At 49.3% G+C, this 15,302-nt stretch overlaps 1 protein-coding gene across 2 annotated transcripts in view; it reads right to left on the reverse strand.

Annotated features, from left to right (window-relative positions):
- Positions 1 to 2,550: 2,550 nt before the first annotated feature.
- The window catches only part of PSD2 (pleckstrin and Sec7 domain containing 2), a 33,172-nt gene continuing 20,420 nt past the window's right edge, over positions 2,551 to 15,302 (reverse strand). For both annotated transcript variants that reach the window (XM_004420104.3, XM_087429704.1), the window contains 8 exons: positions 13,785 to 13,874; positions 12,654 to 12,697; positions 11,374 to 11,564; positions 11,134 to 11,204; positions 10,533 to 10,690; positions 9,452 to 9,596; positions 7,978 to 8,121; positions 2,551 to 4,739 (listed from right to left, as the gene is read on the reverse strand). In XM_004420104.3, coding sequence (XP_004420161.2) covers positions 4,530 to 4,739; positions 7,978 to 8,121; positions 9,452 to 9,596; positions 10,533 to 10,690; positions 11,134 to 11,204; positions 11,374 to 11,564; positions 12,654 to 12,697; positions 13,785 to 13,874 — 1,053 coding nt within the window. In that variant the 3' untranslated portion in view covers positions 2,551 to 4,529. The remainder of the gene's footprint in view (positions 4,740 to 7,977; positions 8,122 to 9,451; positions 9,597 to 10,532; positions 10,691 to 11,133; positions 11,205 to 11,373; positions 11,565 to 12,653; positions 12,698 to 13,784; positions 13,875 to 15,302) is intronic.

Consider the following 15,302-nt stretch of genomic DNA (forward strand, 5'->3'; position numbering starts at 1 on the left):
TATTATAAATAAAATCAGAAATAACTCATGTTTGACTGTGTGTGCCTAGCCTCCTGGTGAGGAGGGAAGACAGAGGATGAGGACCTGGGGTGGAGATGGATGGATGCTGGTGTGGCGGTTGGAGAGGGCCAGGGCAGTCCCTGCAAGGAAGAGACCCTCCCTCCAATCTCCCTGGCTCCAGCTCCCAGGACAGGCTCCAACCCTCCTCTCTTCCAAGAACATTCACGAAGTGTTCCCCACTGGCTGCTGGGGAACCTGGCCAAGGGGCTGACGCAAATTACTTTGCTTCATGCTCAGCCTCAGAACCCTGGCCCACTTCCTGCCCTGGAGCTACGGGGGCCGGACGGAGGCAACAGTTTCCGGGCCTAGGTGGGTGAGGAGGGAAGGGTTGTGGGATTGGCACTGGGGCAGCTGAGGCAAGATGACCCTTGGGGCTTCAGGCATGTCACAGGCAAAGTCTAGACGTGCAAGGTGGCATAATGGGTACCCTTGGCTGCCAGGAGGACCACAGCTGCTGCAACTTGTAAGCCCACAGGGTGTTGCACTTTTCCCAACTTTATACCCCCTCAGAGCTAGGAGCTGTCTAAACTCGCAGTCCCTGAGTACATGATTTTAAGCATGGAGAAGGCAGATGGAGGTTCAGGGTTGAGAAGCCTTCCCCCTCATTGATTAATTTATTAAACCAGTGCCCAGCGCCAGAAATCATTAGGTTCCAGCCAGACATGAGGGAGCCTTTTACCCAAAGAGCTCAGGTGGTTGATGTGTGTGCACATGCCCCCAAGATGTGTGTCATCAGTTGGGAGACCTACAGATGGGAGGGACAGTGAGGCTTAGGGATGAGAGGGCTTAGGTGTTAACAGGCCTGAGTTCAAATTCCAGCTCAGCCCCTCAATAGCTATGTGACTTCTCTAGGCTGCAGATTCCTCGGCTGTGAAATGGTGATGCCAGTACTCACCTCAGAAAGTTGCTGTGGAGATCATACATAAAGCACCCGGTATTGCTTCTGGCACATGATAGATGCCTGTTAATGACTAATTTGATGATGGCGATGACGATATCCTGTGCCTTGCATTCTTGAATCAGGTAGAGAGTGGCAAAAACTAGTTAAAAGGAAGGTGATGGAGAAAAGTAAAGAAAGAACTAAAGTCATTGTATTCATTGTGGGGCACTGGGAAAAAGTACCTGTTACAAAGAAACAAAGGAAAATGAACTAAAAGCTACATAAACCTGCAAATCACTGACCTCTCCCAGCCCCCATCTGATGAGCTCATCCAGGCGCCTATGCTGGCTCTGAGTTTGCTGTTAGCTTTAAAACTCTCTAAGAGCCAGTAATTCCTCTATATGACTTCTGACCTCTATGTGACCCCAATTAATTCTGAATGACCTCTTGATGAATCATTGACCTTTTCATGACCCCAAGTAATTCTGAATGACCTCTTGGTGAACCCATTGACCTTGTCATGACCCAACTTAGTGTCCTCATTTGACCCTTCTGAGGACCCTGAGTTGTTACCTTATAAAATTTTCAGTTAGAAACTGCCTCCTTGACTCCAGTGAATCCAGTGACCTCTGTGTGACCAAAGTAATTCTGAATAACCTCTTGGTGAACCCATTGACCTTTTCATGACCCAGCTTAGTATCTCTATTTGACCTTTGTGAAGGCCCTGAGTTGTTACCTTTTGAATTTTCAATCAGAAACCACCTCCATGACCCCAATGAACCCACTGAGCTCTATGTGACCCCAATTGTGAATGACCTCTTGTGAACTCATTGACCTTCACATGACCCCATTTGATACCTTCCTTATCTGCTCTGAATTCTAAGATACCTGCTGAGAGTCTAAGGCCAGAGCCTAATCTAGTTCCTTGACTCTTTACTCATCATATCAGCCACTCATTCATTTCAGGTGTGAATGGGACCTGGGAGCAAATGGAGCCAGAAAGCCCCCTTCTCCACTCTGCCTCTCAAATTTCTGCCTTTGGGCATCTTTAGTATGGCCTGTCAGGAAGATGTGTAGCCCTATTAAGTGACTTCCCTACTACTACCCTGTCCCCCAGGAGCACTTAGGACAGTCAGGCAGCTTCCTGAATCAGAGTCCTCCTCCCCACTCCTCCAATTCTTTCTTCTTCTCTCTGCCAGCTCATTTTTGGCTTGCCTCCCCAACCCTGCCAGAGTCCCAAATGGTAATGGTGACTGCCTGTCCCCCTCCCCACAAGACTGTGAGCCCCATGTGGACAGGGAGCTGGTCAATCGTTTTCTCACCACAGCATCCCCAGCACCCAGCACAATGTGCAGCACGATTGACCTTCATTGAATGAGAAGATGAAGGCTCAAGAGACGCTGTCGTTAAGGGTCAGCCCCCAGGAGTGCCTGAGCCTGCGGCCACTTCCCAGGACCACCAGGTGGCGCAAACCACTCATTGCATCTCACATGCAGTCCTCCAGCCCCTGGATTTGGACAGTCCAGGAAAACGGGCATTTTAGGGGCAGAGGTTGTGGAGGGAACATGATGGTCCATTAGAATGCAGGAAAAAAAATATTAGAACTTTGATTTAGATTTATTTTCAGCTCATCTTTTTTAAATTTCTATTTTTGTGGATGTTTTATAATGTACATATTTTAGTATAGTAGTACATGTATATAATTTACAATAAATAATTATACAATTAAGAAAGTGACCTAAAATTTTTTTTACTGATGGGAGGCACAACTAGTGCTCAGGGAAGCACATCGGTCTGCAGGGGAGGGAGCTTGCTCCTCTGATTTCACTCACCCGCCCTCAGGAGGTGGAGGGTGGGAAGCTGACTCCCAAAAGCAAAGGACCTTTGAGACAGCGTGGAGAAAGTGCAAGGAGCTCTTTTATGTTGCCACATTGCTCTTTCAACTTCATTTAAATGAACATTTACTTCCCCTCAGCAAAACAAAGGGGCCAGATGGTTTAGTTATAAAATATACTTCAGCTGATCCAAATTAAATAATCTGGCTTTAAGTTACTACATCTCTCCACCGACTGACACGTCCCTTGCATCAAATGTGAGTGGGCTTGTAAATGTTGGGTACTTAGTTGCCAGGTTGGCTTATCTTATTAACTAAATATGTTACCACTGAGGTCAAATTGCTGGCCAAACTACAGTAACCTATTTAAAAAATAGAAAGGATTTCCTCGTCATAGCTGCATTGAGGGTGCCGTCGCTCCCACCATTGTCGGTCTGAGGAATGCAGGGTTTAAAGGATGCTAGTCTGTGATCATCACATGACAAATTTCTCTATTCTTCCCAGTCGTGTCCTTAGCTAGCGTTTCTGAGTCACTAGAAGAGTGAAAGAAATGTCAACCTAAAAAACAATCAGCAACTTGTCATTCCACCTTTTCCCAAGACCAAGAATTGATGGCTTCCATAACCTTCCCCCACCAAAGATCTCTGGGCTTGTTGACAAATGGCTATTTGCAAAGGAGAGTGTCTTTTATTCCTGTAGCAGTGGATCTGTACAAGAGGCCACCTCTGTAGCTCAGAGACCTGGCAGCACCAACATAAAGACTGATATATAAACAGGGCCATGGTCCCATTCCACTCATATGCAGGATGCCTGCGGGACAGATGGGGTGGCACACATACACACTATTTATTCCAAAGCATCAACTGTAAGAGCAGTGTAAGTCACAGGTCAGCCGGAAAAGGGAAGAAACGGGGTGCGAGGAGGTCAGCACTATCTCCACCTTCCCTCCCAGAGTGTCAGGGCCACCAGGGGGCCAGAGAGCAGCCCTACTCACTAACAGGTAGAGTTCTGAAATAGGCTTTTCCTTCATCTTATTTCATCCTCTAACTGATATCAGTTCCAAACCATCTTTAAAGAGGCTCCTTATTTATATATAATTCTTATATATATACATTTATGTCCATATAAAAGGAAGCAGTAGTGGCTTCAATGGATGGAAGGTGAGGTGGACACACAGGTGAGTGGAGACAGCTTGGCCTCGAGGGCGCAAGCCCGGGTCCTGGGTTATTGCGACATGAGGCAGGAGAACGGGACGTGGTTCCAGAGGCTGTGGGGTGGAGGGAGGAGAGGATGGTGCTGGTGGTCTGCAGACCCGCTGCTGGTCAACTCAGAGGAAAGAGGAGGAGAAAGGGTGGGGTCCAAACTGAGACCTGGAGTCAAGACCTGCCCTCGGAAACAAGGGAGATGAGGGGAGGAACGTGTGAGAAGAGGAGGGTTTGGGAAGTCAACACCCTTCCCGCTTCTCCAGTGAGATGGTGTCTAGAGCATGCACACAGCTGGCCTACAAAATGAGGCTCTGTGGTGGAGAGGGATGTGAGGGCTGGGGAGAGGGTCTGAGGCCCAAAGAAGCCCCGGGATGCAAGAAGACAAATGCCATGAATAGCATCTCCATCTCCTTGGCCTACAGGGCTCTCCGCACCCCTCTGGCTGCCCGTCAACTGCCTGGAGCTAGTCCAAGTGGCCCCTGGCTGGAATTGTGCTCACTGACCCCTCTGGGGGCATTTGTCTGCCTCAAGGCCTGCCCATCCATGCCAGCTAAGTATCTGGCCCAGTGGTATCCTTCATGGCTTTGCTGCCAGTCACAGTTCCGTGGCCCTGGCTGAGGGCAGGGCTTGAGTGTGTCTTGCGGAGAGAAGGGTCATCCCCTTCCAGGGCGGCCAGCCGGGCCTCAATCCTCTCCAGGTCATCTGAGCCCACTTTGATTTTCATAGCCAGGAGGTGGATATAGGTCTCATAACGGCTTTTCTGGAAAAAGGGCAGAGAAAGGCCAAAAACCAAGTCAAAAGATAAACAACAAAATGTGAAAAAATATTTGTATCTTATATGACAAAAGACTAATTTCCTTAATATTTAGAGAGGTCTCACAAATCAAGAAAAAGGAGATAAACAATTCAATAAAAAAAATAGGCAAGGGACATGCACAGAAATTTCACTTGTAATTTTAAAAATCCAAATTAATTGGCAATGACTTCTGGGATATGACACCAAAAGCACAGGCAACAAAAGTAAAAATAGATAAATGAGACTATATCAAACTTTAAAAATTCTGTGTATCAAAGGACACAATCACTAGAGTGAAAAAGCAGCCTACAGAATGGGAGAAAATATTTGCAAATTATGTATCTGATAAGGGTCTAGTATCCAGAATATATAAAAAACTCCTAAAAATCAACAACAAAAACACAAACGAACCAATTAAAAAATGGGCAAAGGACTTGAATAGACATTTCTCCAAAGAAGATATACCAATGGCCAATAAGCACATGAAAAAGAGGCTCAACATCACTAATCATTAGGGAGATGCAGATCAAAACCACAATGAGATACCACCTGTTAGGACAGCTACTATCAGAAAATAACAAATGTTGCTGAAGATATGGAGAAATTGAAACACTTGTGCCCTGCTGGTGGGAATGTAAAATGGTACAGCCACTGTGGAAAACAGTATGGCTATTCCTCAAAAAGTGAAAAATAATATTACCACATGATCCAGCAATACCACTTCTGGTTATACATCCAAAAGAACTGAAAGCAGAGTCTCAAAAAGGTATTTGCACACCCATGTTCATAGCAGCATTATTCAGAATAGCCAAAAGATAGCAGCAAAACAAATGTTCATCAGCAGATGAATGGATAAACACAATGTGGTATATACTTACAATAGAATAATATCCAGCCTTAAAAAATAAGGGAATTCTGACATATGCTACAACATGGATAAACCTCGAGGACACTATGCTAAGTGACATAAGCCAGTCACAAAAACACAAATTCTGTATGATGCCACCTATATGAAGTACCTAGAGTAATCAAATTTATAAAGACAGAAAGTAGAATTGTGGTTACCAGGGGCTGCAGGGTGGAGGTGGTGTTGAGGAGTTGTTGTTTAATGCGTATAGAGTTTCAGTTTGGGAAGATGAAAAAGTTCTGGAGATTGGTTGTACAACAGTGCAAATAGACTTGACTGAACTACACACTTAAAAAGGGTTAAGATGATAAATTTTATGTTATGTGTATTTTACAATTAAAAACTTTTTAAAATCCAAATTAAAATAGCAATGAGACATGACTTCTTAAACCTATCAGATTGGTGAAGATTAAAACATCTGATAACATCCAGTGTTGGTGAGGGCATGGAGAGAGGTACATTCATAAGCTAATAAAGGGACTGTAAATTGGTAAACATTTAGGGGGGAGATTGGGGAGTGTCTGAGGGCCTTGACTCTGAGCTTCAGGCCCTCACCACAGTCAAGGGTGGCTGAGGTCCTGGAAGAAGCAGGGACTAAGGATCAGGAGACCCTGTTCTGGCCCAGCTCTGCCACATGAGCAGAAAGACCCTTCATTGCCGAGCTTCACCCCCGTCTCGACCCCGTTAAGCCAGGTGGGAGTGAGAAAGACCAGGGCACTGGAGCTACAACCCATCCCCTGGGTTAGGATCCTGGCTCCTGCACTTCTTAACTGTGTCACCTCAGGCAAGTGATCTGACCTCTCCAAGCCCCAACTTCCCCATCTGCAAAATGGGGATAATAACATAACATTTCACAGAGTCAATATGACGATTAGATCAGTCAATACAAAGGAAATGAAGAAAATCACGCCTGGCAATTGGCAAGAGATCAGTCCTCTGTAGCTTTTGCCATCACTATTTTTACATTGCAGAGACTGGATCTGAGACTTCCGAAAGCTATAAAGCTTTATGTTTTGGGGGGGGCTGGCCCAGGGCCCAGTAGTTAAGTTTGGCGTGCTCCACTTCAGCAGCCTGGGTTCGGTTCCCAGGCACAGACCTGCACCACTTGTTGGCAGCCATGCTGTGGTGGCGACCCACATACAAAATAGAGGAAGATTGGCATAGATGTTAGCTCAGGGCGAATCTTCCTCAGAAAAACAAAAAGCTTTATGTTTTTCAAAAGCTCAGGATCTAACCTGGAACTCTCCTCTCTTCCCCACACCTCAATAGAAAATCAACGTCGAGGGCCGGCCCGGTGGCACAGTGGTTAAATGCACGTGCTCCACTGCAGCAGCCCGGAGTTTGCAGGTTTGGATCCCGGGCGCACACTGACGCACCGCTTGTCAAGCCATGCTGTGGCAGCGTCCCATATAAAGTAGAGGAAGATGGGCACGGATGTTAGCCCAGGGCCAGTCTTCCTCAGCAAAAAATAAAAATAAAAAAAAAGAGGAAGATTGGCACTGGATGTTAGCTCAGGGCTAGTCTTTCTCACAAAAAAAAAAAAAAAAGAAGAAGAAGAAAAGAAAAGAAAATCAATGTGGAAACCTAGAGACCGAGATTGGTGAATTCCTGCCCTTCCTGCTCCAGGGGCTCCCTGGCTCCATCTCAGTCTCTCTTTCTGTCTATCCACCCCAAGGTCAGTCCAAAATGGACAAGCGGTTCCTACCTTCCTCCCCCAAGCCAACCCTATATCCTTCACTCAACAAAGGCAATGCTCTGTCAGCCCCATTTGCAGAGCTTCGAGAGGCAGAATCAGGGTAGTGGGCAGAGATGGAAAGAAAGGAGAGCACAGAAGGAGAGATTAAGCTGCTCTGCTTGATAAACATATGTGAAAGAGGAAAATGAGACAAAAAGGGGGAAAGGCACATGGATAAGGCTTGCGAGTTCTGTGGTTTGGTTGTAAAAACTTGCCAAGGATCTGGGTCTGTCGGGGAAGTGGAGGTGAGGAAGAGGCCTGGTGAAGGGTGGAGAGAGGTGGCGGGGGTTTCCGGTGGAGCCCGTCTGGTGCTCTTTGAGAGACACAAGTGAGGGCACGATTGTTTGATTAACAATTGGCAGCTGAACTGTGCAGAGACCAGCCCACAAGAGGCCATGCATGATTCATAATTGCCTCAGGGGAGCCCCTAAAGTGGGGAACCCCCAAACTAGAGCCCTCGGCTGTGGAATGATGTTGGTGGTAGGAGGTGGATGGCAGGAGCTGGCCTCCTCCTCTTGCTCCAGCCCTGCCCTTTGTGATCCATCCCGCAGAGGGCCCACCTCAAACATGAGATAGTGCTCCTTCAGCCGGTTCTCCTCAGCCTCCTTGGACTTAATGCCCTTCTCGACGGGGTGACACCTGTGCTCAGCCAGCTCTGCAGTCACCTGCCTCAACTTATTCTCATGAGAACGAAGCTGCTCCTCCTGCAAAGACAAGTTCTGGACTGTGAGGTTCTACTCTCAGGATGTCATAGGGATGGGTCTAATCCTGTCCCACCAGGATCTGCTCCACCAAAGGGAAACTGAGGCCTGGCCTGGGTCATCAGATACATGCGGGTAGAGCCAAGCTCTGAACCCAAGGGAGGGCTCCTCCACCTTCTTCCTTCCTCCCTTCCTCTCCTCAGCATCAGCTCTCCTAGATACTCCCCAGCAGGCTCAGGAGATGAGAGACCCTCACACTGTATGCACATGCACACTCCCTGACACAGACACACAATCAGGAGATGAGAGACCCTCACACTGTATGCACGTGCGCACTCCCTGACGCAGACACACAATCACCCAGGCACCCCCCTTGGTTCATGTGGACTCTCACACGCACACACAAACACACTAAACCAAGGGGCAGCCTAGCCTTGGCTACCCCTGGCTCCATACAATGCACACATTCTCTCACATTCATGCCCAGACACATACAATGGCCACAGACCCAGGATCACACCCTAAGACAGGCAGAGACACTGTCACTCACAGACCAGCACACACATATATACCACCCATCACAGTACAGCCAGACCACTTTGTGCTGTGTGGGCAGTGGACTGCATGCATGTGTATGTGTGTGGTGTGGGTGCACTGCACATGTATATATATACACATGCATGTGCTTATGTGGTATGTGGTATGTGTGTGCACTGCGTGTGCATGCACAGGGCTCTGGGCATAAGCAGCAGCCCCTGGAGCTCAGTGGAGAGACCAGGAAAAGGGCCCAGTAGGAAGGGGCCCTGACAAAGATGGGAAGTATGGAGCTTCCCTGCCCTCTACCTCCTCCCCTCTCCAACAAAACCCTGAAAAACTGGAGGATGAATGAGTTGGAGATTTTTTAGGATTACAAATAAAACATTTAAAGGTAGGTGAGGGCAGCAAAAGGGCACTAGCTGAAGGGTCAGCAGAGTCTCACCTGTCCCTAGCTCCCTCTGACACACACATTCTCTTGCATTCACTCCCAGACACACAAACTCACAATCACAAACCCACAATCACATCCACAGGATACATTGCCATCAGCAGAGCAGCACACTCATGCCACCCACCACAGCATAACCAGGCCTCTGTGTGGTGTGTGGGCTCAGTCTTCTCGTCTGTAAATGGGGATGGAGCGTGGTGGGGATGGAGGAGAATATCTGCCCCTTCACTCTGTCTCTTAGCCCAGGACCAGGCCCCGTATAGGAGCTGAGCTGGGGGCTTTTGAAGGGAGGTCTGGCATGAGAGAGGTAGCCTGGGGAGGTGGTGTCATGATCCCAGGAGCTTGTACCTGGCAGAGGCGAGTGGTACAAGAAGGCAGCAGGGGCCGACAGAACTTCTTCATGGAGCTGACAGCAGCTGGGAAGGCCGGGGCCGAGAAGATGGCAGCCACCAGATTGATCCTAAGGATCCAGGACAGCATTTCTTCCTTGCTCCTGGGGACAGGAGGGGGGCTCAGAGGGCACCAGCTTCTCACAATAGGACTCCCTATACGCCACCCAGCACCGAGTACCCAGTACCCAGCACTAGCCTGACACAGAAAGGGCACGAATACCTTCATATAATGGGCAAAGGAGTGAGGGAGGATGGCAGGATAGGGGCTGGATGGGCCTGGTCACATCTGCATAGGGATCTCCCCTTCTGTCCCAGCTCCCAGAGGAGACTTGGGTTTTCATGTGAAGATAAAGCTGTCTAGGTCCAGAGCTAATGGCCCTGGAGCTAATGGGTCCTGGGACCAGCAGGCCCAGAGGATCGTTAGAGGCAGCTGGGCGACTGGTCGCCCCAACTCGCCCTCCTGTCCCTGCCCCACTACCTTGCCCAGCAAGCATACTCCCATCCTGAGAGCTCACCTACTAGCCTCCCTCCTTTTAAGCTCATCTGACACATGAAACTCCAGTCCCAAGTCACAGAAGTATGGGGTACAGGGGAGTGGATGGAAGGCCTTACAGGGAAACTGTAGGGCGAGTCTTTCCCACCCACCCCCTCCCCTTAAAGTGAAGGATGATTCATAAAGATTCCATCTGCCCCATATTTAGGGACTTCACTGTGCATCAGAATCACCTGGAGGGCTTGTTAAACCACAATTGCTGGCCCATCCCCAGAGCTTCTGATTCCGCAGGTGTAAGGTGGGGCCAGAGAAACTGCATTTCTACAAGTTTCCAGGAGACACTGAGGGGACCACACAGAGAACCACTGCTGCAGGGCCCCCAGCTGTTGGTTTGTGCCAAGTGGATACACTTGCTCTTGTGGCTGATGTGCAGGGGAAGCTGAGGGTGCCTCCTCCGAGGTGGATGAGGAGAGGGTGTGATACAGGCTCGATGTTGCAGGCCCTGCGCCCAGGGTGGAGTGAGGGGGCTCCCACTCCTACTTACGGTGCCTGGAAGAGGAAGACCCTCCAGTCAGCCGTCTTCAGCTTAAGTACGTTGGACTTCTTGCTGTAGTCGGAGGCCTTGGTGGCCAGAGCATGGTGCACGCGAATGGCGTTCTTCAAGTCGCCCTCGGACAGAGCTTTGTCAGGCCTGTACTCATCCTGGAGAGGCGGGGTGGGGGGTGGGCAAGCCTCTGTCATCGCCAGGCTCAGGCTTACTGACCCACACTTCCTCCACCCTCACCGTCCTCCCTCTTGATCTCCCCTCTGTCCCTATGTCTCTCTCCATTTTTCAGCTCCTGATGCTGTGATGCCATGCCCACCTCAGCAGGAGTCAGTCCAGGGACTCCTCCCTGCCCCTTGCTTGTCCCAGAGGGCTGAGCAGGCCTCATGCTGGGTATCCTCTGAGCCCCTGGCATTTAAAAGACCCCTCCTTGAAACCACCAAAGTTCTGGGTGAGCCTGAGTCAGGGAGGATGCAGGGAGGACCCAGCAACTGCCTAAGCCTCAGGTCCTGCCCAGGACCCTCTGGGCACCACAAGGCAGGGGCTAGGTGGGGGAATGAGCTGGCCCCTCCTGGGTAAGGACTTGGGGGCAGTCTCTCACCTTCTGAAGGTACAGGATGGTCCCTTTGAGCACCGCGTAGAATTTCTTCCAGCCACGCCTCCCACGGGGTGCTGGGGAAGGGGGCATGGGTGGTGTGGCTGCAACCACCACCCCCATATCTCCTCCCCTGCTTCCCCCACATGTCTACTGCATGTGCACCCCCAGAGGAGTGGTCAAGGGGACCAGACCCCCTCTGGACTAGCATCCCTCCCCATGCCCCTTCCCCCGCCTGACACCCACTCCTCTTGCCATCCATGTCAGCGTGAGTCTTCCGGGTCAGCACACCATGCTTATAGGTGGTGGCACTCAGAGCCTGTGGGACATCCAGGAAGGGGTTGCCACCATCCAGGATCCGCGTCACCTTCTTTGTGCCTGTCCCAAACTTGTCATCCACCAGCTCAGACAGTGATTTCCTCAGCTCATCCTCATCTCTGGAAAGTACTAGGCCTGAGCACCACCTCCAAGGAGGCCTCAGCCCCAGATAAACATGCCCTCTCCCCACCAACCACCCTTCTGGAAGCCAGTCAGGGGTGAAGAGCAGAGATGAAGAGGTTCCAATTCCAGATCACAGATCCAGATCTCTGACCCCTCCACCCTTCTCCCCTGACCCCTGATCTTCGATTTTTGGCCTCCAAGCTCCAATCCTCACCCTTGATCAGAAAGTTGGAGACCTTACTATCTCCAGGCCTCCTTCCTGGTCTTCCTTCTCCTCTCTCCAACCCTGAAAGCCCAGACCCAGGGAGTAGTAACCAATAGCCAGACTGAAGCTGCTACCCAAGCCCCACGGACATGCTGGAGGAGGGCGGCCAATAGATGAGGCCCCTAAAGTCTAGCCTCCTCATTGGAGCCCGGCTAGAAGAATGCCTGCTCTTCCCCATGGGGCTGGGGTTCCTAACAGTCCCTTCCCGGGACCTCTACATGGACCCAAAGATCCAGGCTGCCCTGGGTAGGGTGGAGTGGGGCTACAGCAGGGCAGTGTGGCCACTTTCCCCAGGAGCCTCTCAGTCTCCTCAACCAGCAAGGTCACCAAACCTCTTTCCAGATGGCTGGGCACCTCCAGGTCTCACTGCCATTTCAGGGGAGGAAGTTATGGAGAAGTCACCCCTCCCCACTGCCAAGAACAGTTGTCACCTAAATATTGTCAAGTTCTTGGGGTTATAGGGGGACCCATGCCTCCTGCCTGCCTACCTCCCAAAGGTGAAAGAGTTATCATCACAGGGAATAGTGGCAATATCCCCAGTACAGAAAACCAGTTGTGGACATCATGTAACTAAAGTCACAATTGAATCTATTCCATAGCAGTGTAAACATTGCACACTTTTTATCAAGACAGAAAATGAACCCAAAGGGGAACTCAATACCAGGTGCTGGCTAACTAGACAGGGGTCACCAGGGCCCTGGGTTGGGAGAGATCAGCACCATGGAGAGGGGCAGGAGTGACTTCCCTACACCCCCAGCCACTCCCTTCTCCATCCCAGTGATTCAGTCTCTCCATATCTGTGCCCATGGGCACTACTCACATGGCCCATTCCAGCTTTTCATTCTTGATGGAGTTGTAAAGGGTCTGGGAGAGGGGTAAAGAGAGAGAGGAGTTCAGATGAAGAATCAAAGAAATCTCCATCTACCTCCAGCAATGTGGATGCAGTGAGGGAGCACCTTTTCAGCCAGTAGGGCAAAGTGGGTGTTTGATTCATACTTATTTGTTGGATGGGTGAATGAACGGGATGGGTGGGTGGATGACTGGGTAGATGACTGGGTGTATAGATTTGAATATGAGTGGGTTGGTGGGTAGGTGAATGCATGGGGAAATGAGTGGGTGGGTGAATAGATGAGTGGGTGTGGAGTGTGTATGGGTGAGTGTTTAGGGGTGTAGGGAGTGTATGTGTGGGTGATGGGTGAATGGGCAGGTGAATTATTGAGTTGGTGGGTAGGTGAATGGGAGGATGGGTAGATAGGTAGAAGATGGGGAGAAGTGGAGAGGTGGGTGGTGGGACTGGATTATTTGATCTCACTCACAAATACATTCTTAACAAGTGCTTCTTGTCAGTGAAGACGATAATTACGGTAATAAGAGTGATGGAGACAACATCCTATTTTTTAACCTCCAGACTCACTATCCAACCGCCCACCTAGTATCACCAGGGCCTTCAAACCCACTATCTAAGAGTGAACTTATCATCTACTCCAAAAAACCTGCTCCTCTTGCTCCAAGGCCAAGAACTGACCAGCCTTGAAAGGCCAGAGTTCCACCCTGGTCTTCAGTCTCAAAAGAAAACTAGATTCCCTTAATTCCTGTGATGTTGGAGGAATGCGTGGGCTTTTCTCTGTGGTGATGATGGTGGTGGTGGTGGTGGTGGTGATGGCGGTGGCAGCTGTGGCAGTTGGTGGCAGTGTCGATGATTACCATGACAGCAATGATGATAATGGAGCACTGAAAACAAATCTCACAAAGCCCACCCCTCCACCTAACTCAGGGAACACACAACAGTCAAATGCTGAGCTGGATGGTCTCTAACTCTGTCCCAAAGTCATGGTGGCCCTGACCCCAGTATTAAAAATCTAAATTTCAGGACTTAGTGGAGCAGAGACCTCTCTCCTCTCCACCCACCCCTGGCACAGCTGGGGGCATGGGGACCCTTAGCAGGTTATACCTTCAGCAGGTCTTTGGCAAAGTCTTGGCCATCATTCAGCTGGTCCAAGTTGGCAATGAATTGCTGGCAGGACATCTTCTTGCCAATGTTCTGTAATGGAGAAACCGTTCTGCCTGAGAGTAGGGATGGAGGCTGGTGTGGTCCCCACACCCTGCCCTGCCCAGCCAGAGGGATGAGGCAGCATCAAGAGCAGTAAGAAAAAAACTGCCTGGATTTCCCTTTATCTCCAAGAGTTTAAAAAACTCTTTTTCACATTCAAGATTCTATCTGATCCTCAAGCATCATGAGAGTTTGGGGTTCTCCTCAAATCTAGATGAAGGAGTCGGGTTGGATGAAGTATTGTAATAGTTGACATTTGCCAGGTGCCTGCTATGTTCCAGGTTTTGTACTTGACATGCATTATCTTGTTTCCTTCTCACAACAAGGAGAAGGTGAGGTGGGTGTTACCATCATCCCCACTTGATAGGTAAGGAAACTGAGGTGCAAGAAGGTGAAGTGACGTGCCCATGATCACACAGCAAGGAAGTGGAAGGGCTGAGTGTGTCTGACACCAAAGCCCGTGCTCTCACCCGCTACTCCATGGTTAACTCTCCCAAGGTCACACAGCACCAGGACTTGAACCCAGGCCTCTTGGCTCCTGAGCAGAAGCTCTGTGTATTCCGTCACAACTGTCTCACCCTCTCACCTGTACAGAGGGGCGGCAAGACCTCCAAGAGGTAGGTGAAGTGAGGGAGAGTTTGGTCTTATGAAAGTCAAAAATTAATTTCCACCAACACACATGGTTACCCCATGCTGAGCTGAGCTGGGACCAAGGGAATCCGAGCAGATGGTCTTACTCCAGGAGGCACAAACAGACAAAAAGCTGGGAGTGAGTGTACTCCCAAGTTCTGCCTTCTTAACCAATGAGTAACAAAGGGGCTCCAGCCCTCCAAACCCAACACCTGATGTGCATACCTTCAGATTCTCCTTGCAGTATCCACATTTGAGGAAACTGGAGGGCACTTCATCTTTGTGAAGACAAAGACCCTTGAACACCAGATACTTACTGGTGTAGGATTTTGTGATTTTAGGTTGCTATAAGGCAGTGTTTCCCACGATTTACCTACAGGTGGGAACAGGTATTCCCCCAAAAAAGGGTTGCATAATCAAATAAGTTTATTTACATGCTTCAGAGTCTTTAACATGCTTATGTGTGTTGCGAGTCTCCAAGGAGAGGATTCCATGTACAGATTCCCAAATTTATTGACCTCGGCACCATTTTAGCAAAGAGAATCTATTAACATCATATGGAACATTCACACACCACAGAAAATAATTCAGAAAACAATGATATAAGGCTTTATAAGTAGCTGACAAGCAAGAATTTTCTATACCTTTTCCAAAGGGTTAAGGAGAAAAGATCCTGTGTGCCTTGATATAGTGTGTTTCATGTTTATGTGTATATTTTACACGTACATATATGTATGTATATATATATATGTATACATAGCCACTTACATGTACATTCGTAACAGAGGA

Source organism: Ceratotherium simum, chromosome 4, assembly GCF_057802395.1.
Source record: "Ceratotherium simum simum isolate JZ-2026a chromosome 4, ASM5780239v1, whole genome shotgun sequence".
NCBI classification, from domain to species: Eukaryota; Metazoa; Chordata; class Mammalia; order Perissodactyla; family Rhinocerotidae; genus Ceratotherium; species Ceratotherium simum.